This window comes from Manihot esculenta, chromosome 5 (assembly GCF_001659605.2).
Source record: "Manihot esculenta cultivar AM560-2 chromosome 5, M.esculenta_v8, whole genome shotgun sequence".
Classification (NCBI taxonomy): domain Eukaryota; kingdom Viridiplantae; phylum Streptophyta; class Magnoliopsida; order Malpighiales; family Euphorbiaceae; genus Manihot; species Manihot esculenta.
In genome coordinates this window covers 8507560-8529660 of record NC_035165.2, presented here as the reverse complement: position 1 = coordinate 8529660, position 22101 = coordinate 8507560, and the positions used below count along the sequence as shown (strand labels likewise).

Below are 22101 nucleotides of genomic sequence, written 5' to 3'. Positions count from 1 at the left end.
AGATATGAAAAAAGATAAAAATATTTTAATAGATTTTTGAAAATGTAAGGACTAACTTGTTAATAATTGTAATATACAAGGACTAAATAAATGGTTTTATTTGAGGGTAAAATTGGATTTTAAAAATTTTCTCTCTCCTCCTTTATCTAATTTTAACAGAAAATAGGACGGAAGGACTATTTCGTTGACGAAAATAAAACATAAGGACGTTTTAATAGGTTTCTAAAAATACAGGGACTGACTTGTTAATAATGGTAATATCCAGAGACTAAATCGTAAATTACCCTTTATAATTTTTATCCTTTTTTTAAATTGTCTTAAAGTTATTGTATATATTTTTTTAAATTATAATAACGTATAAATTGACTATTATAATTTTATTTAATTTTTAATAATTTTTTAAAGATATTTTTTAATATTTAATAAAATTTTATATATTTAAGATGGATATAATTATAAAATTAATAAAAAAATTATATTTTTTTAATATGTATAAAAAGTAAAATATACAAAAATTATGAAACAGATAAAATATAAAATATTTTATGTAAAAATTATATTATTTAATATATCATCTTAATGTTCCAAAGGAAAAGCAATGCTTCTGTAAGCTGGGGAAGTTTTATTAAAAAAACATTTATTATTAAATCTCTCAATTTTTATAAAATTAATTAATTCAACATAGGGAGAGTAAAATTGGATTTTAAAAATTTTCTCTCTCCTCCTTTATCTAATTTTAACAGAAAATAGGACGGAAGGACTATTTCGTTGACGAAAATAAAATATAAGGACGTTTTAATAGGTTTCTAAAAATACAGGGACTGACTTGTTAATAATGGTAATACCCAAGAACTAAATCGTAAATTACCCTTTATAATTTTTATCCATTTTTTTAAATTGTCTTAAAGTTATTGTATATATTTTTTAAAATTATAATAACGTATAAATTGACTATTATAATTTTATTTAATTTTTAATATTTTTTTAAAGATATTTTTTAATATTTAATAAAATTTTATATATTTAAAATGGATATAATTATAAAATTAATAAAAAATTATATTTTTTTAATATGTATAAAAAGTAAAATATACAAAAATTATGAAACAGATAAAATATAAAATATTTTATGTAAAAATTATATTATTTAATATATCATCTTAATGTTCCAAAGGAAAAGCAATGCTTCTGTAAGCTGCGGAAGTTTTATTAAAAAAATTTATTATTAAATCTCTCAATTTTTATAAAATTAATTAATTCAACAACATTTTAAAATTATTTAATTAAAATATTTTTATATTTTATAAAATATAAAATTTTAATTTCTCTATAAAAAATTTAATACTTATTATAAATTTATTTAATTTATATAATTTAATTATATATTATTTAATCTTTATAATTTTAAATATTTAATTTAATTTTTTATTAAATTAAAATAAATTGATTAATAATTTATTTAATAAAAAATAAAAATTTTGATTTTATATAATATAAAAATATTTTAATCGAAGAATAATTTTGAAATGAGAATAAATTAATAAATTTTCAAAAACTTTAACAGCCTGCTAGTAATTCTCTTGAAAAAGAATTGGTGGGAAAAAAAAGGGTGGGAAGCAGTTGATGGCTTCGGTTCCAGGCGCAACCAACCAGGAATCACGAGTTAAATTAAGAAGGCAGGTACGATTCCCAGTCGATTATTCCCAGAATTTTTTTTAAAAAATAATAATACTTTCCAGCGCAAATAATTAACCGACCCTTCATACCCAACTCAGCCATTCTATACTTTTCTCCTCTCTTACCAAACCCCTCCTCCGCCTTCTCTCCCACCCAAATCCAAACCCCAGTCACCGATCACACCTCATTTGCTACTCGCTATGGCTTTAGCAAAATTCACTTCCTCTTCTAGGTCCAATCTCCTAAAACCCCTCACCACCGTCTTTTCCACCTCGGATTCTTTCCGCCGTCCGATCTCCACCTCCACCGACCCCCTCACTATCGAGACTTCCGTACCTTTCACTTCTCACAAATGCGAGCCTCCTTCCCGCTCCGTTGAGACTACTCCCCAAGAGCTCATTTCTTTCTTCAAGGACATGGCTATGATGCGCCGGATGGAGATCGCCGCCGACTCTCTCTACAAGGCCAAGCTTATCCGCGGGTTCTGTCACCTCTACGACGGCCAGGAAGCTGTGGCTGTTGGGATGGAAGCTGCTATAACTAAAAAGGATAGCATCATAACAGCATACCGGGACCACTGCACTTTCGTCGGCCGCGGTGGGACACTCCTGGAGGTCTTTGCGGAGCTCATGGGACGCCAGGCTGGGTGTTCGAAAGGGAAGGGTGGGTCAATGCATTTCTACAAGAAGGAAGCAGGGTTTTATGGAGGACACGGGATCGTGGGAGCTCAGGTTCCACTAGGATGTGGATTGGCATTCGCCCAGAAGTATTCCAAGGACGAGACTGTGACGTTTGCTTTATACGGAGATGGTGCCGCCAATCAAGGGCAGTTGTTCGAGGCGCTTAATATTTCTGCTCTTTGGGATCTGCCTGTCATTTTGGTCTGCGAGAACAATCACTGTAAGAACTGGAATCTTCCATTTTTTTTTCCTTTAATTATAGTTAGGTTGCGTGATTTCTAAGCGGTTTCAATTGGTGGTTGTATGCGCAGATGGTATGGGGACGGCGGAGTGGAGAGCCGCTAAGAGTCCCGCTTACTACAAGCGTGGGGATTACGTTCCTGGCCTGAAGGTTAGATTGAATGACCCCCCCCCCCCTCTTTTCCTTTTTCAAATTTGCCTGGTTTGTTGTAACTCTGGATTGAATTGAATTTTTTTTTTCCTTTCTATAAAGTTAAAAGATGGTGTTTGTCATTGACTTTTTCTTTTGGCAAGCGGTTGTAAATGCTCATTAGTTGTGGTTTCGATTATCTTAATTTAGCTGAACTCTCTCTCTCTCTCTCCTCCCCCCAAAAAAAAAAAAAAAAAAAGAACAAAAATCATGTACACATAATGTCTTTCTTGTGCTTTCTATTTATCGTACCTAATGTGATATTTTTACTATGGGCTGTTGGTACTATGTTAACCCTTTGTGCTAAAATTTTCCATTTCCACATCCTGTTCCTTTACTGCATAAAACTTGTTGGTTAAAGCATCATATTCCTTTTCTAGTTGCCGTTGGTTGAACTATCCTGGGGGTGGGGAGGGGGGGATTATAAAAGTGGGCCAGCTAAACATTACAAAACCAGGCATACCCCTCCATTATCCCAACCCCTTCTATCTTATACACCAGATGGAAGTTATTGAAAAATGTGCAGACCTAGCTCAAGTTGCAACAGTTAGCTTGCAACTATCCATGAGGTTTACTTTTGGATAGCAACTCATGTATTGTAAATCTTACATGTTGAAAAAAGGTTAACTGTATCTTTTCTGATTGGTTCCTGTAGAATGGTTGTGAAGTGAGTTTTTAAGGTCAATATGGTTTTGGGAAGTTTGACCAGCTGCATTCATATTCTTCTTTGCTTGGCATTTATTAAATTAACCTCTACTCAGTTGAGTTGCTGGGTTAATTTTATGCAATAGTTAAAAATCTATTCAATTAAAGGCTTTCTCATGACCCATAAAGATTTTGCAAAATGATGTCTTCAACTTTTAAGAATCATCTGTAAAGAAAGCTGACAATATTAACCAATCAGAATGTTGAGTGACTTGTGCATTGGATCTGCTTGCTGTGGCCTTATTATGATGGACTTCAAATATAATATTTGTTACTGTTGCTATGGGTTTGTTTCTGCCAGTATATGGTCTCCAATTTTTTTGTGTTGTAAAATTTTGGTACTAAAGAGCATAGGATTTGCCCTCCCTGTTCGGAAAAATGATTTATATTTCATAACTACAATGTGTTCTCTGGAGTTCCATCTAGTAAGGTGTTTTTCTTTTTCTTTATGATGACATGTTTAACTAAAATGGATTTTAACATGTTTCTTTTCTTTCTTTCACTTTTTGAACAGGTGGATGGCATGGATGCTCTTGCTGTGAAACAAGCATGCAAATTCGCCAAGGAGCATGTCTTAAGGAATGGGCCAATTGTGAGTTTTACTCTGTGCAAATGTGTTTAATGAATGATTCTAAGCATGCAATCTATTTTTGGTATTCTTTGCATTATAGTACATGCCAAACTAGACTATGAAGTATTGCAGAATTCAACATTGAAGTCACTGCCTCGCCTGAATGGTTTTTTCTCCCTCATCTACATGAGGGGATAATTCATTATCCTAGCTAAGTTTAATAAAACATACGGGATGAAATTCCTCCCCCTAAGAAAGCTAAGGGTTGAAGGGAACATCATGTTATAATTGGTTGATTGATTAAAGGCATTAAAGTTGGACTAGTTTAAAAGATTGAGATACTCATAGAAATGTGTAATTTGAAATCCATATGAAATGCGTCCCCATTCACATTTATTAATCTAATCACATCCAAATGCCTTAATTTGAAATCCTTTAATCCAAATGTGACAAACTTACATGAATCTCATGGGAAGTGCTATATCATGGCATCTGTTTAGATGGACAATATGTATGTGATTTCACAAAATTCTCATTGGATTAATGCTGGTATTAGAATAATAGTATGCTAAAATATTAATCTAATTGCTTGATGGGTCGAAGGGTTTTCCTACTTATTGTGTATAAATTGATTTGTTTACTTTAATGTTTGATGCTGGTGTCAGATACTTGAAATGGATACCTACAGATATCATGGTCACTCCATGTCTGATCCTGGAAGTACCTACCGTACTCGTGATGAGATTAGTGGCGTGAGACAGGTTAGTTCTACTTAACATTTTTATTGTCTACAACTCTCGAGATTAAATTTCGCACACCAGTTTTGATGTTCTATATGTATGTTGCTTCGTGTCCTGATTTTCAGGAACGTGATCCCATTGAAAGGATAAGAAAAGTGATATTAGCTTATGATCTAGCTACAGAGAAAGAGCTAAAGGTAAATTTTTTGTTTTTTTTTTTAAAAGCTAAAGGCAATTTATTTAACTTGTTTTCATATATGATTTTTCTGCACTATTTGGCATGTTGCTTGAAGTAAACTTTACAAAATATTTTTTGCTCTATCCTTTCTTTCATGCCTCAAGGAAGATTTTCGAATTTCAATGTTGGGAATGCAGATCTCATAATGAAATACGTTGGGAAACTTAATGTTCACTACTTTCCTATTTTTTTTCAGGATTTTGAGAAAGAAATACGAAAAGAAGTAGATCAAGCCATTGCTCAAGCGAAGGTAAGAAGTTGCATATTGCTTTACTTCTGAATGTTACTTGTTCATTTCTGTTGAATGAAACATTTCTTTAGCTTTCATCTTTCTAGCATGCTTAATGTGTTCTTGAATCTTCTTGGTCCTGATCCTCCCTCTACTTTCTTCTTTTAAACTTGTGTTTACAGGAAAGTCCGATGCCAGAACCCTCTGAACTTTTTACAAATGTGTACGTGAAAGGTCTGGGAACTGAGGTACTAAACATTTGTTTGTATCTTTTTCTTCTTACTTCCTCTTCTTCTTTTCCTCCATTTTCTTTCCTTTAAGGGTAATTCTGAATATTAAAGTTTCACTCTCTGTTTCTTCAATCATTACAATTTGAGATTTGATAAGTGTAATTTATTATGTATGATAATCAGAATATCCTTTGAATCAAAGACACCCATGTTTTAATAATCAACTGCTTTAGAGCAGAAGACGAAAAATTGAATAGCATATGTTAGTCAAATGTAACCTTATCAACTGAAAGTCATGTATATCTTATCCGAGTTTTATATGATGGCGTGTGTTCCTGAGCGCGATGCCATTTTAATTGGTATGCCTTAAAGTGAAATATAAAGGTTGACTAAAAAAATATATATGTTGGTCTGAACAATCTCCTTTTTCATTCAATCAGACATTTATGTGCCTAATAATATTGGGAACATTTTATCTATGTCCAATGTTTGCGTTTTACCGCTATTAAATTGCTCTTATATTGGAAACATGAACTGTACCTTCAATTTCACTTTGGAGATTTGTTTTATTAACACAGCTGTTATCTTCCTTCTGATAATGGTGGTTTTCAAATTTTCAATTGCAGGCATTTGGAGCAGATAGGAAAGAAGTTAGAGCTGTGCTTCCATAACCGAATATATGCAGAAAGTGTTGAACAAACCCCACCTCAAAACCCTTTTTACGCTGCAAAAATCATCCAAAAAGGATAGCAAATAAATATTAGCAAAGATGGGAATCTCTTGCAGGCAAAAGATTTTGTTTTCACAATTTGTATAGAATACTGATTCTTCTCAAGTTGTGGGGTGGAATTGTGTGTACTTTTCTTGAAAGAAGCTACGGTTGGATATAAAGAGGTCACCAATGTGCTCTGAGATGCAAGAAAATTCATTGATATGACGAGTTTTTTTTTGCCTCCTGCTTTAGATGAGCTGTTTTTTTTTAATATATAAATCATTTTGCCAGTAGGACTGTCTTGGCCACCTGAGCTCTCAGATATATGAATGAGAGCAAAAAATTTATGCCTTGGTTGCTGGCAGCTTGATTTTTTGATTCTGTTCTGCGTTCTTTATGTTATGGTTGTTTTGGAAGTTAACATCTGCATCTGCGTGCGGTTGTAACATGCAATGAGGTATTGTCTTCGAGTTTTACATATGGAACTGTTCAGTAGATGGGTTTCTTGATGGATCTCATTTTATCAGCCTACATCCTGCCTGGTGGATGTTTTCCTTTCATTTAAATGGCAGTTGTTCTGGCTTCTTGATGATAAAGAGTATGCCGCACAGGAGCCGTCACAAATTGAGGGAGTTTATCTGCAAATCAAGAAAGCGATTATAAGGGACTTTGTTAGGAGAATTTTTTTTATAAAAAACCAGTGTTTAGGAATGTTCATTGATGAAGCTGGATAGCTGGAACCTGGTAAAGTGAATGTATTTAGGGACATAAGAGAGTCGGTTCGCTATTGTATGTGGATTCCAATCAAATCTCTAATTGCAACAATACAATGATTTGATTAAAAGAACAAAGATAGATGAGAGAAATTGGTGAAAGAAGAACAAACATAAAAACAGTATGCAATTATTGGTGTTGGGTTTAACATAAATGTCGGGTAAGATGAAAGCTTCCACCTTTTGACGATGCTAATGATTGCACTCCTAATTGTGTGAAGTCCATTGGACGTGAGAACCAACTGCCATAAAAACCTCTCTCTCACGCACCCATAACCTGCCATGTCTATAGTAACAAGTTTAAATTGAGAAAGGTGTTATTCTTGATCTCGTTTCCTGCATTTTCTTTATTTTAAATGGAAACTAGCCATACATTCATTGGTTACATGAAAATTTTCTATTTAATGTGGATTAACATAATGTTAAGTGCGAAAAGGATGATTAAATGACAATTATTATTATTATTATTATAATAACATATAAAATGTTACCTAAAAGAATATACTCTAAAAATAATGTGTTCTCATCCCTATAATATATTAAAAAATATACCTTTCCCATTTACTTATAATAATCCATGTCTCTCTTTTCTTCTTCCTCTTCACATCTTTCCTTTAACAATAATAATAAAGGCTTTATTGTTGTTTAATCCATTCTGTTTTGGAATGGTTTTATTATCTGGTTAACATAGTTGGACCATGCTTTGAATTTGCCTAAGAAGCAGAAGATCAAGAGGTGTAGTTCACTTGTATGCCAAATTCCATTCAAATTTCTCATCACTAAAATACTAGGATTTTAAAGATCATAGATAATTTGATGGTGAATTTTCATTTAAAAATGGATTTTATGATTATTTAGATTTAAAACTTCAACCGGACTTTACTTTATTAATACTGGAATGTCTTTAAAATTAAAAAATCTAATTTAAACCTAGTCGGAAAAAAAAAATTGAAACCACAATAGCTATCTCAATTAGCAGCTGCACGTGAATTTTTATTTTCAATTAATATCTAATAATTTGGTATTTAAATCATGAATATATTTCCTTTTTACGTTCTTTAAACATGATTTTTTTGAGAAAAATATTAATAATCTGCTAAGAAAAAATATGAACAGTATGCTTCTGACTAAATTAGAGAAAAATATTTAAAATAATGTATATATGTTTACTTAAAATATAATATAATGTTAATATCATTTCTCGTATCAAATCTTCTTTTCTGTGATAATTTCTTTATAAAGTAACTTTGATTTTGTTAACAATTATTTAATTTAAAATTGAAATAAATAAAAATAATTAAATATATAGTGGGAAAAAAATCTACGGAAATCGGCTAATCTGGCAAATAGTCCAAGCATGTTACAAAAAGCAATCGAACCGAGCAGGAAGAAGAATAATTCAAACTAATTATTAATGAAAAAGATTATCCATTAATATTATTTTAAATCTCAAAGCTTATTCACACGAGCAGCCTATAAAATATTAAAAGAAAAAAAATAATTTTTGCATAAATATGTCATCAAACACTGAGGATTGTTTATTATGGTAACGATATATTGAAAGCAATAAAATTAATTAAAAAAAAAAAGAAATAGGGTTTTTTTTTTATTATTGGGAACGTTGGTCCAATCCAATCTAATTAAATATAAAATGAAAAGGTCAAAGGCCGAATCTAAACTCTGAAATTTTAGATACGAGTTAGTTGGCTTGCACTTTGGACAATTAATCTCAGTGGGTGACGCAACCAATCACATTAATTAATTCATAATTCAAGATTTTTTTTAAAAAAAAAAATTTCACATTCGATTATCATTATTTTTTTTCATTTTATAATTTTATATGTATTTTTTAAATTATTTTAAAATTATAATTTATTTTTTTTATATTATAATAATATATAAATTAACTATTATAATTCCATTTATTTTAATTTAAAGTCATATTTATACTTGAAATCCATGAGGGGATATATAGGGTTAAAGTGGAAATTAGTGCTTTTAATTTTGGGAGACATGATATATTCCTTCTCTGGCTAGCATTACCACCATAATCAAAGCATAATTCTTCTGTGATTAGGAAATTAATTAATTAATTATGCTAATTTAATCATGCACTAAAAGTTTTAATCCTCCATTATTCCTAAGATAAAAATTGTTCAATATTCATTATACTGTTCTTCCACTTGTTCCATTTTCAACAATGCCACTCTTCGATTTGATTTTTAGGTATATATAGTTTTATGAATATTATTCCAATAATTTTTTTATTTAAAAGACAAAAAATATCGAATAAATTATTTTAGAATTTTTTTTTTAAAACGACAATTGTTATGAGATACTGCTTTAATCAAATATATTTCTGGACAAACTTACTGAAAAATCTTGCAATGCAATAATTGTTCACTCTGGATACCAGAGGGTATAAACAAAAATGGAGGAGGAGAATCCAGACAGAAATGGAGAACCTCAGAGCCTGGACATTTCTGCAGATCAAACCTGAATTGTGTGGAAAAATTTTTGTGTTCCAAAGATATCTATCAAGACATAGACCATTTGTAATCACTCGTATCCTTTTCACATAGTTTCTAATTTCAAATCAGCAAGAGACTCATACAAATGGCAGAACTAAACTGAAATGAATAACTAAGATAGCATACATTAAAATCTCAACTCTCGAGTTTTGCCTAAGTTCAGCCAATCTGTGAGCTCTCCTAATTATCCACGAAGTGTAAATGCTTGGTGCTTGTATTGTAAGATTAACTTGATACAAGGAAATTGAATTATAGATGCCTTTATTTATGTATGATCCAAATAAAATCTTCTTGATGTCTATTACAGCAAACCTTCGAGGTTATCTTACCAGTCTGTCGTGTTCTTTCATCTGTCAGGAGTTGAAAGAAAGGGTGTCGGGCTGTTAATCTACACTGGAACATGTTATATCTCAGTTATATTTGATTGCAGGCCAAGGCCTAAATGAAGATCAAGAGATTTACAGGTTTGCTTGGAAGCATGCAAAGGTGAAGGTTTCCTGATAACAGGCTTGTTCTCTCCGGATCTTTCAGGATCTGTTAAAGTGAACATACAAGTTTCTTGTCGGAAAGGAACCTGAGCAGGTACAAATACCTGAGATCCATTAAGGTGAGAATCTTGGTCGTAGGGATTGAAACTAATGTGAGAATCCTCATAGAAGGTGAACTCTGGAGTGCAGCAGGAAGGATCATAGAACCACTGTGTTGAGCCATGGCGATTGTAGCTGAGGTTGTTGTTGAAAGGTTGAAGATAACAGCTGATACTGGCCCTCCTGGCTTGAAGCTGCAATCTTTTCTTCTTCATCCTTTCCTTCTTATGGGCATTCTGGTGACCTCCCAAAGCTTGAGAATTTGCGAACTCTTTGAAACAATACTGGCACTCAAACTTCTTATCGTCAGGCTCACTTGTCGAGCTTTTCTCCTTGTTGATTGGTTTCGCCATTAAAGATGAAACAGTGTTTGATGAATTAACACTTTCATCTCCTTCTGCAGATCCTTTCAAACGGCTCTCATCATTCTTGTATGGATTAAGCTCAAATCCGAATAATTTGAGCTTCTTCTCAACAAAGGATTCAGCTGAATGACAATTTTCTCCGTCCACTGTGGAAGAAAGGATTGTAGAAGCCTCCATATCCATCTTTCTTCAAGCTTGATATAGTTGTTAGGCTTCTCTTCCTTTTATAGTAAACTCTACGTTCCCAACGATGCATTGCATCACAAAACAGGTTAGTTTTATAATCATGAACACGCCCAGGGGTCAATAATAAAAATCCTTTTTCTTTAAAAAAAAAAAGAAAAGAAAAGAAAAGAAAAGTCAGATCAGAGAGCCGTCTCATTAAAAACATTTTCTAAAAAATAATTTTCCCGTTTTGTAATAGACACACCTCTGACGTTCTCCATGAAATAGGATTCATTATGCTTTATTAAGGAGGATTCCATGTTCTATGACTACAAGTAATATAAAAGCATGCAATTATGGTACCACTTGGATATTTAAAACAAACAAATATTCCATGCTTAGACAGAAGATAAAAGGCTATTATATTAACAAAAGTCAAAGAAAGGAGGAGATGTAATCACCTGGAAGGAAGGGGCTCTAGCTTTGCAACAAATCTCCCACTGTACTTAAAATGCGTATCCAACATTATTTTAATTAATCAACTATGAACGACTGGATTCATGTACTGTCCTCTATCTGAGCTTATCATATAATACACCAAAAAAATTATCCATATATAGTAGCTGTGGCCTGTGGGTACCCAGTACCAATAGAAAATTATTATAGAAATGTGATTATTCAGCAATTAATGAAGCTTCTGTGAAATTATCCCACCACCCACAAGATTATAGAAAAAGAAAAGAATGTTTATATATAAAATATTGTGTATGTTGACCATGTATGGGGATGCAGGATGCTATTTTAGAATAGTAGGGGAGAGTAGTTGCTAAACAAAGGAATAAAAAGAAGTGGGTAATGATGTAATTAAGCATATATACTAATTAAGGTCTTTAATGAGATCTGAGCATATCTTCGTAAAGCAGCCAAAACCCTATATTATATACCCAAAACACAAAAGCATAATGTTTTAAGTCATCTAATTAATATTATTTTATAGATAAGCAAAGCATTTGTGTTGGACAGTTGTTATAGTTGGACCCCACTTTTTGCAGCTTTGGAGACATGTTAATAAAACTAGTAGATTTTGTTTTTATTCTATTGTCTGTAACTAAATCTTCTATTGGACTTCTTTCACCAATGGATCTCTTTTGCTCATCAATTCCCACTCCTTTTTTTCCTAGATTTCAAATCACTTTCTTGCTTTAGGAGAAGAATTCCAAGTAGGCATGCTGTCATCAAGCATTTCTTCATATTAACTTGTGGGAATAAAAATAAAACCAAAGAAGAGAGATTGGCTAATGGTGGCTTGGTGGGTGGGTTGGTTGGTTGGTTGATTGATTGATTTTAGCTCACTTCATTTCATTTATTCATGTGTTATAGAGGATCAAACGTGGTCCCACCGTCCGTCAATCCAATTTATGTTTATATTTTCGAGTTTAATATCATAATAAATACATTTAATTAAATTTCAAAATTATTAATTTCAACGTTCTAATTTTCTATTCTCTTTTAGACATAAAAAAAAAAAAAAAACCTATATTCTCATCCTATATATTTTATACTTTTTCACCGGACAAATCCCATTAAAATTTAAATATAGATTAGGAAACAGCAAGAATGCCAAAATTGACTAAGCCAAAATCAAAGAGAATATAATTGATGGTTTTTTAAGATTAAAGCAATTATGACCAAAATCAGGACGAGGCATGGGTCATTGTGATATTTCATGTACCTGATCTTCAGGGCAGGAAAGAATTTACAAGCACAGTCCTCCTCCACCATGGCTGCATCTCTATCTGGGACTCTGATCACACTTGCTTTCTGTACCTGCTTCACTGTATTTCAAGCTTAAGCCTTCCTAGGCTATAAAATAACTGCGAAAGAAAAGAAACTATTGCAGAAAAATAGATGTAATCCAAATTGGATTAGTAATGAAACCGGTTTGATCAACCATTTTTTAGAAAATCAATATCAACCACTCGAGTAATTTAGAACCGAAAACTTAAACCAAAATTATAACAGGTTTTTTCAATCTCAATAAAAAAAAATTACAATTTAATAAAACCATTATCAAAATAATTATTCGCTCACTAAAATAATTAATATTCTCGAATAGAGTCATAAACTGCAACATCAATTTGCTGGTGTTTCATAAATATATAAATTTAAATTATATTATATTAATTTTGAATAATTAGCAATTACTAACTTTAAAACTGTTATAAAATATATTTTGAAGAATACTTATTTAATCTATTTACAATTTGACTAGTAATAATTTATTATATATCAACGCCATGTTTACAGCGTTGCCAAAATTTAGTATAATAACATTTAATTCGTTGGTATGAATAAATTTATTATTATAAAAATGTGAAACTTAAAATATTTCTCCATTAAAATAGTTAAATATTATTAATTAAAGTTTAATTAAATATTAAATTTTATCTAAATTTATTTTAAGAATTATTTATAAATATGCAAAATCATCAATTATAATAAAATAGTACTATTAGTTATATAGTATTTATTTAATACTAAAGTTCAATCTGATTAAACTTATCTCTATGAAAAACATAACTTTTCTAAATAGTAATTTTTTTCCCTTTTGAACATACTAAGTCCTAACTAACACAAAAAATTGATTTAAACTTAGATGAAGGATTAAATGGTAGACAGAATAAAACTATAGTGTTTATTTTTCTTTCCAAACAAAAACAAGAGGACAAATTAGTGTTTTCTTAAAATGATGGTATTTAAAAAGAGAGAGCGCATCCACGAAACGTCAGTTGCATGGTATGCCATCATATCAAGGTGGGCAATAAACAGTGCAAGGAGCTATAAACAGAGCATCGGAAGGAACTAGGAAATTCATACTCCTGTAATTCACATCATACCCATCTTGACTCATTTATCAACCATCACATCCCTAGCAACCTTGGGAACCAAAACAAAACTGAAACAAGGAAAATATGATAAAATTGGTGGTGACTACACAATAAAATAAAGAATAGACACCACACAATAAAATAAAGAATAGACTCAGACCCGGTTGATTTTTAGAGGAAATACAAGCATAAATCTTCCAACGTATTTGAATATTAAGAAACCAGTGAAAGTCTCAGCACCCCATATAGAGAAGTATGAAACCAAGCCAACATGGCAATTGGCAAAGCCAGTAGTACAATCTTGACTAAGACAAACTCAGGCTCTATTTCTTAGAAAGAGAGAATATGGAAGCATGGCTTTTATTTTTACTGTTATTTACCAAACTCCAATCCCAGCATCTTCTTTTTGGCAAAAGGAAGATAGAAAGTAACTAGGCATCCCATAATTGCTAGCTACTATGGCAACAAAATTGAGAAGGCAAATAATCCAAAGAATATGACTCCAGCAGAAAGCCACTCAGAACACTAATGGTGCAGAGGCCAATTCTACTGATCTAATACATAGACGGATCATGAAATAATAAAATGACCCAACATTTAGTACAAACATGTTACCATCATCCCGTAGAACTGAAGGAAACCGACCTTAAAAGGTAAGATGTGATGCTCCTTAATATGGAGAGGCCTTTAAAACTGAAGGAACACTTTAATGTACTGCTCAACGCAAATTCGAATTAATCGAGTCAAACAGATGGTATAAACCAATAAATCATCAACAGTTATCTTCGCAGTAATATATCTTCAACTCAAAGCCAGTCCCTACTCTTTGGATTTTGTTATGCTGTTATTGGAGCTCAATTTCGCTATAAAACCATAATTGATTGTAAATTTTGTGAAATGTAAATACAAATGCACAAACCAACAGTAAAATTACGATATTTAAATTCCAACAAACCCATTTTGCAACCCTAAATATATAAAATAAAAGGAAGAGAAGTCACCGGTCAAGGAACCAATTATATATTGCGAATACAGTTCGTACTTTGAATAGTACAAAGAGGCACAGTTGTACGGAGAAGCACGCATGGTCCTTAGAATAACAAAAAGAATAATGGAATTTGATAATGCAGTTGACAAAATCAAATAAACAAACATGCATTAAAGATTGGATGGAGATGGAGAGGCAGAGAAAGGGAGCAAAACTTACACAGAATTATAGACGCCAGACACAGAGAGGCTTCAAAGACTTAAATCTTAATTGGCTTTTTTATCAAACAATTGGCGAGCAACATATGCAAGCCAGATAGTTTTTAACATCGCAGATGCCTGGCCAATTGCTGCATAAACACATAGATCGGGGTACATGCCAATGCAATCTTCTTTCACCCAGCTGAAACGTCCCGGTCTTCGTGGTGTTAGCCACACCCTTGTGTTGGTGACACCCTTGGCTTTTGTTAAAGATTTCAGCTAATATGTTTAAAATATACGTGTCATACGTAGGGAAATCTGCAAAAGCACAAAACTGAAATGGCCAATGTTCATGTTCTCCGTTGTGAATGATATTGGAGCAACCACAAGTCCGTCATATTTTATCAATTAAATTTACAAAGCATATATTTAATTATCTGTTTTTTTTTTTTTTTAATATAATTGCCGCGACTGATGTTCAAACTCTAGATCTCTGCTCTGGAAATGACTGATATTAGAGATTTCAAGGCAATCTTGTTATCAAGAACGTTACCCAATTAACAGATATCCATTTTCAAAAGTGGCAACTTTTCATAATCGTCTCCAAAAGTTATTACCTATCAGCTAGTTTGGGGTTAGCACTTGTGGTTCAACATCCTGCCAAAAACTTGTAGAAACGATCAACAGCATTCTCCTGCTCCAATACAGTAAATATCCACTTCAGATGCAACTAAAAATTGATATAACATCCATCTCCAAGTTAATTCTTTACATCAGCATCCTGTCCCCACGACCAATTCTATGGATACAGTTTGAGTACACGATCATAATCAAGCATATAAAAAGAATACATGAAAAGCAATCTAACATCTAACGATATCCTACATCTCAAAAACTTTTTGACCCAAACTATCAAATATTGACCGATTAAGTACTTATTGGATGCAAAAATTTTGACTATTGATTCATGAAGCACTACAAATCTAATCTGAGAAGAAATGCAGGGTGGAACTCCATGGAAAAATAGATAATATATGAGCCACCCATCACAGTATTTTGACCTAATTCGCTAACACAGCTTGGCTTTCTAAGTACAGTCATCGAGCTTGTCTCTTGGAACGAGGCAGGAGAGCAAGAAGAATCTTTTTTCTTGGTCCCTGCAATTCACACATCCTGTATTAAAAACAAACTGGCACTTCAAATGCAAATAATATTCACATAAAGCAAACTTGAGAAGAATTAAGAGTCGTGACAACCAGCAGAGAGGCAACTGCCCACAGCTCTTTCTCAAGCTAGGAAAAACACATACAACAAATACATTGGAAATTTAATAAAATTCAAGAAAACCTTGATATTATTTAAGTTAAACCTACAGTCAATATCAGTGCCACAGCCTCTACAGTCCATCGTTTCACAGTCTCCACCTTGTCGGACAATATATATGCTCAATCCCCCTTGGGTCAATAGCTTAATAATCAAGTACTTTGTCTTGTAGTTTCAGAGATGAGTTCAAAATTTTCTGATATACCAGAATGCAAAAAAGAAAAAGAAAACCTCTAATAAGGCTACTCACTCAAGTAGTACCTTTATATATCCACAACTGACCAGTATGAGTGGATGCTTTGAAAAAATCAAACTACAAATAGAGAAGAATAGACTTCTTGTTATCACAGAAAGTTACCACCTAAAAGATGAGATGAATAATGAAATTTTATATTTTCATTAAAAGAAACAAACTAAATTCATTCCTTAATTTTTCACAACATGCTGATAGCCAAATTTATAAAAGTTAAGAGCACTAAAGCAAATATGCACAAATATAGAGCAGAAATATCATCCAAGTTTCAATAGTTTAGTACTCGAGGTTTAATTTCCATACACATCAATAACTGAGATGCAGAAGGTTAAAGATTAAAAAGTATACAAGAACTATAAAAGTGAGTTCAACAGGCAAAGTGCAAGCCAACACCATGCTGCTTTTTTTGCTTTTTTTGTGGGGGTAAGGTTGAGGTGGGGTAATTACCATGGGTATTCCCAGCTCTTTGAGGTCGCTTTCCCCCATCTGTTTCAATGCAGTCATATCCACCTGCACAATATATCATATGTATCATGAACCAGACAAAGGAGAAACGGTAATCAATAGCAGACAACAAACCTTAACAAATTTCAATAATGGTCATAACAGCTCTCAAATAACCCAAATCCATATGACATGGTGTCATATGTGTATTGAAAATATTCTGAAATTTCCAAATTTTTAATCTTGCAATTCCTCAGATTTTTGTTCAATTGCAGTACAGGACTTGGGTATGCATGCAGGCATGCATGTATAAAACTGCAAGGAAAACGTATACAGAAGTTGACACAGAACAGAAATCAATCTGAATCCAACAAACTAAGCCTTAGTCTCATAGCAGTCAAAGAAAGCATATTCTAATACTTAACCTAAAAAAATCATGCATTTAATAAGACTAAAGGGAAAAGAAAAAAAAATTTATCCTTCTTTGAAACCATTTCCTCAGCACAAGAAAAATTTAACGTACTTCCTCAGCTTTAAAAATAATGGCATATTTCCCCAATCCCAGAGAATGTAACAAGCCTTCAACAGTCTGTTGTTCTTCAGCCTACATGGTAACAAAAAATAAACAATGAGGTTAGAAGATGTCCTTGAACGAATAGTCTACATGAATAGAGTCCCATGCACATCAGAGATGGTGACTCACAGAAATGATGAAATTAATATCTAAGCACTTAATAGAACAATACAGCACAGAAATGCTAATACTATGAGAACACAACTTCTTTTCGTGACTTGGAAATAACAGATTGTGTAGAACAACTAAGCTAGTACTTCAAATTTACAATCTGTATTCCTTTTGAAGACTGACAAGCAGAATCACTGCATCAGTCTCCACTATGCAATAAAATTCATTCAGAAACTTGAGCATGTGCAGACCTCCCTGACTAAATCTAATTCCAACATTGAAATTAGAATTCAGTAAGTCCAAAAGTGGCAGAATCCATTAGTTTAGGATTAAGAGAGAATAGCAAACTGACAGAAAAATGGATTTTCTGCAAAGGGGAACCTTACTATTGGCCACAGCCATCCATTTTCTATAATTTCAAATCCATAGGTTTTAAACTATAAAAAGTCACCATAAACTGCACCCTAGGTTTCTGGCACTGCAAATTCTGAAATTCATTTTAAAAAAAAAAACTTGCGTCCTGTTAGCTAATAGAAAAAGGTCAGTTCTTACACTAGAAGAACCATGACCTCTTTCATTTTCTCAAATTCACTTCCCCCCATTTTAGAGTCTCTATAACAGTTCCAACAACCATTTTCTAACTTCAATCAAGTAGGCATTTAGATGCATAAAGCTTATCAATTTAAAGCAAACTATAGGATTCTGAAGACATGTTAGATAAAGAAAAATCTACCGATAATGAATGACAGCCTTCTGCATTCCTTTGATAAGAACAGTAAAGGATATATCTTACTAACGATTAAAAGAACTTACACCAGCATGTATAAGCATTTGGAAATAAACTTAAGAAAAAACATTGCAGAAAAAAAAGAAGAAAAAAAACACTTCTTGTCAGTAAGCTAACTGTAACTAAACTATATTCATTTGAAGCACATCAGCATCATGAATACAATGAACTTGTGTGCACGCTCATTTATGTACATGTGAAAGAAAGGTTACAGCAACTTGTACCGCATATGAGCTCTTTTGTAGAATCCCACTTGCACTTGGAGGAAGTTGGCCCAAAAGAGGCGCTGTCGGCTTTGTAGCTACTGCAGGCAACACAGTTTTACTCATGAAAGGTGTGGAACTACTGACAGGCCTCGAAGCATCAAGAACATCCTTATTCATGTATGGAACTGTTATTCCATCATCCAATGTCCTGCTTAATGGCCTTCTTTGTAATTCTCCCACATTTCTGGGCGGAGATAAACCCCTAGAACTACCAATAATTCTATCCGGAGATCTCCTTCGTATATGATCCAATGTCCAAGGAGAATAAGAGCTTGTTGACGAATCAATCCTGGGCAAATTATCCACACTTCTTGCAGGAGGCAGTCGACCCAAGATACTAGTGTTCTTAGGATCAGGCATGTGCTGCAGTGTATCAACAGTACTAGGTGGAGGACCTGAATGCTGGTGCACTGTCCTTGACAACTTTTCACGGAGGTCCATGTTTTTTTTGCCATAGTCTCTCTGGGCTCTTCTAGTGACATTTTTTTGCATGAGTTTGAATCGAAGGTCATCCTTACCGATGCGACCATCTTAGATTATCAAAGGCACAGGTCAGTTCTCCACAAATAAATCCAAAAACTGAGAAAACAAATGATATTTCAATAACAAAAGGCAATTTTATTACCTTCCACACGGTTCCCACTCAAACCTGTCAAATAACTGTCTCCTCTTTGTCTGCAATATGGTAAAGTATAACTATAACATTCTCCATAAGTAATCTCATTACCAAAGCATGCTCTTGAAAGACATATGCTAATGGCACAAAACCATGCCATGAAACATGTATATCGGTGACTATAAAGGACATTTTGTAATAGGGCATCCACAATTCCACATAGAGTAGCAGTTTCGCTTTAAACCCAAATGAAATTAACTAACCAAGTTAAGCATTCTGCTAATACCAAAAGTTTCTATAATCAATGAAAGATAAGAAATTGTGAGGAATTAAAAGGTCATTCATAGATGCGCAACCATAGATTGCCCAATATTTTAACAATTTCTTTAAAACACCAGGAAATATTACAAATAAAAGGCATTATTCAACTCATTTCAAATTCAAAGTTACGAAATTGAAACATTACAATGAAAAAAAAACACACCTTTTGTTGTTAACTAGGCTTCCATGTGATGAGAAACTTTCCAAACTACTTCCTAACCTATCTCTTACAGACCGCTTATTACTAGCACCAGGCAGAGGATCATCAGAGTCAACCCCCGATACAGCTGCAGCTCTCTTTACCACCTGTGACATTACACTGACAAGTCAATGCAATTACAGAATAGAAAATTGAATGTGCTTGGTTTATCTAGAAAAATGAAGAAAATAAACTCTATTATTTAGTAAATAAGCAAAAGTCATTAATAAAAGAAAAAGGCACTAAATCATGGCTAAGACTATGTTTGATTCAAAGGAATTCCACAAAAACCATGTGCTACATTTTTCTTTTAAAGAAAAAAGATTCAATTTCATGGAATTGGTAATAACTAAAATCAATTCTATCACATTTTTATGGAATTTAAAATGAATTCCACAAAATTACACAACCTTTCTGGACAACAATGTTCATATATTACTAAAAAAATACACCGTCTCCTCTCTCTTTCTCCTATCTTTCTTTGTCATTATGCACTTGACATTGCTTATGTTGTTAAATAGACCTCCTACATATGTGTATGTGTGTGCGCCACATACATACAGTGATAAATGCAACATTAATATTTAGGAGGGTTAAGGAAAATCACCCTTTTAAATTTTTTATCAAAAGTATAGGGGCTAAATGAGGCAGTCTATTAAGAACAAATATATATTCAATCTACTCCCACCTAGGGGCGATAGCCCCACCAGAACCCTAGGTCCGTCACTGCATATCGTAAACTGATTTATATATTTGCAAATTTTGATAAAATTTACTAGAGATAAGATTTTTATAGAGGAAAAAATTATTGTGGCACATTAAGGAAGTGGGGATGAATGAATTTCAATTATGAAATTATACAAAATATGAATTATATGAAATTCAATTGACTTCTTCATTTTAAGTGGTGTCATTCCAAACAATGGAATTTATTTTCAAATCAAATGCAGCTATGATCCATTTGAAATGAATTCTTGGTTTATAGGTAATTTGAATGAAACACTTAAATGAACCTCAGTTCAACTAGATTCTCGTATTTGCTTAATTCGCAAAATGCAACAGATACATTCAAAATTAATTTTCTCTCCTACTTTCTCAGCAACCAAACAACATTAGAGAAACAACTAACCAAAAAGGAAGACATATATGTATATCAAGAAACTGTGGAATCAACCAATAAATTAATAGATATATATATATAAGCAGCAAAATCCAAATTCGAAACATAAGAAATGAGGACTAAATGATTAAAATAATAATAAGAAAAATACCTGACCAGTACGCCCAAGAGTAATAGTGACACGACCTTTCGAAGCTTCAGCCATTTCAAAAGCCAAAACCCTAGATAATGAATTCACTGATCGGCTCTATATAATGAAGCGTTACCGCATGCATAATCGAACTTAAGCCCCAGAATCAGAACCCTAACCTCATTATTGATTAACAAAGGCGTAGAAAGGATGGAAGATACATTCGAGTCGACGTTCTGTGATTCCAATAGAAAAGGAAAAGAAAAGAACAGAAAAGAAGAGAGAAGAAAAGGAAATAATAATAATGTACGACTCAACTGTCGGAAATGTTATAACGGTGAACGGTGATCTTTAGCTGGACACGAATCACTGTCAATGAGGGACGTCTGATCCGGAGGCTACTTTTCTCTTTCCTTCTGGCCTTCTCTTCCCTCACTGGCTTTTACTTTTTTTCAATTTAATTTTAGCTCAATTGATCCAAAAGATTTAACATAGATTTAATTGCCTTAATTTTTAGATTTTGGTATAATTCTAAATAATTTATAAATTTTAATACTCTAGCTGATATTTAAAGTTATTGTTATTTTTATATAAATTATTTATTAAATAATTGAAAAAAAGTCTAATGGATTAATTGATCTAATTTTTAAGTTTAAATGTAATTTTATTTAATTTTTAAAATTTAAAATATAAAATTTTATAATAAAATATTAAATATAATATTTTATTATTTTTTAAATATAAATTAATTTTATATATAAAAATAATATTAATTTATACTAAATTATAATTAAATAATATATTTAATTTTAAAAACAAGAGTAATTCAACTTTTAAATATATCTAGAATTTTAACGGTAAATAAATTTTATTTTATATTAATAATTATGAAAATTTTATACTAATATATTATGTTTAATTATTATTTTGGATTAAATAATATATTTATTATAAAATATTTATAATTATTATTATAAAATAAAATTTATTATTGTTAAAGATGTGAATTATTATTTAATAATTAGTTTATTTATCTTTAATTTTAATTTTAAATATTAATTAAAATTATAATCAAATATAAAATAATATAAACATTAGGTATTTTTTAATTATTTGGTCAATTAAAAAATAATAATAATAAATATGGTATATCAACTAAATTATTATATAAATTATTAAATTTAAAAATTTATAGATTTATTAAAATTATACTAAAATATGTTTTAAATCAGTCACGAAAAAGTTATT

At 31.9% G+C, this 22101-nt stretch overlaps 3 protein-coding genes across 7 annotated transcripts; 1 reads left to right on the top strand and 2 right to left on the bottom strand.

Moving 5' to 3' along the window:
* The first annotated feature begins 1727 nt into the window (after nt 1–1727).
* LOC110615777 (pyruvate dehydrogenase E1 component subunit alpha-1, mitochondrial) lies at nt 1728–6593 on the top strand. The gene is made up of 8 exons (XM_021757872.2): nt 1728–2577; nt 2669–2748; nt 4007–4084; nt 4729–4824; nt 4929–5000; nt 5238–5291; nt 5453–5518; nt 6127–6593. The coding sequence occupies exons 1-8, from the start codon at nt 1878–1880 to the stop codon at nt 6169–6171; spliced, it is 1191 nt and encodes a 396-aa protein (XP_021613564.1). The 5' UTR covers nt 1728–1877; the 3' UTR covers nt 6172–6593.
* A 2973-nt stretch (nt 6594–9566) lies between these two features.
* On the bottom strand, nt 9567–12127 carry LOC110615088 (zinc finger protein 5). Its single transcript, XM_021756795.2, has 2 exons — nt 11095–12127; nt 9567–10704 (listed from the first exon to the last, which is right to left on the bottom strand). The coding sequence occupies exon 2, from the start codon at nt 10649–10651 to the stop codon at nt 9920–9922; it is 732 nt and encodes a 243-aa protein (XP_021612487.1). The 5' UTR covers nt 10652–10704; nt 11095–12127; the 3' UTR covers nt 9567–9919.
* A 3307-nt stretch (nt 12128–15434) lies between these two features.
* LOC110615883 lies at nt 15435–21314 on the bottom strand. 5 transcript variants are annotated; one of them, XR_006350808.1, is made up of 9 exons: nt 21033–21314; nt 20875–20944; nt 19568–19710; nt 19093–19163; nt 18426–18997; nt 17253–17333; nt 16865–17044; nt 16733–16795; nt 15435–15866 (listed from the first exon to the last, which is right to left on the bottom strand). XR_006350808.1 is itself a non-coding variant. In XM_021758071.2 (8 exons), exons 1-8 carry the CDS (start codon nt 21035–21037, stop codon nt 15807–15809), a joined length of 1065 nt encoding a protein of 354 aa, XP_021613763.1. In that variant the 5' UTR covers nt 21038–21313; the 3' UTR covers nt 15435–15806. The 5 variants fall into 5 exon arrangements, 4 of the variants coding, with proteins under 4 accessions (XP_021613763.1, XP_021613764.1, XP_021613762.1 ...); XM_021758071.2 differs by lacking the exon at nt 16865–17044 and having other exon boundaries at nt 21033–21313; XM_021758072.2 differs by lacking the exons at nt 15435–15866; nt 16865–17044 and adding an exon at nt 15873–16228 and having other exon boundaries at nt 21033–21313.
* Nucleotides 21315–22101: the final 787 nt, after the last annotated feature.

What these genes read in the sequence shown, in the direction of transcription:
- LOC110615777 (XM_021757872.2), top strand. Translation starts at nt 1,878, where the DNA reads ATGGCTTTAGCAAAATTCACTTCCTCTTCTAGGTCCAATCTCCTAAAA. An exon ending in TCTTAAGGAATGGGCCAATT is followed by an intron (nt 4,085 to 4,728) that starts GTGAGTTTTACT and finishes TGCTGGTGTCAG; the next exon opens with ATACTTGAAATGGATACCTA. An exon ending in AAGCCATTGCTCAAGCGAAG is followed by an intron (nt 5,292 to 5,452) that starts GTAAGAAGTTGC and finishes TTGTGTTTACAG; the next exon opens with GAAAGTCCGATGCCAGAACC.
- LOC110615088 (XM_021756795.2), bottom strand. Translation starts at nt 10,651, where the DNA reads ATGGATATGGAGGCTTCTACAATCCTTTCTTCCACAGTGGACGGAGAA.
- LOC110615883 (XM_021758070.2), bottom strand. An exon ending in TACAAAAGAGCTCATATGCG is followed by an intron (nt 17,334 to 18,425) that starts GTACAAGTTGCT and finishes GTTACCATGTAG; the next exon opens with GCTGAAGAACAACAGACTGT. An exon ending in TTATTTTTAAAGCTGAGGAA is followed by an intron (nt 16,796 to 17,252) that starts GTACGTTAAATT and finishes TATATTGTGCAG; the next exon opens with GTGGATATGACTGCATTGAA.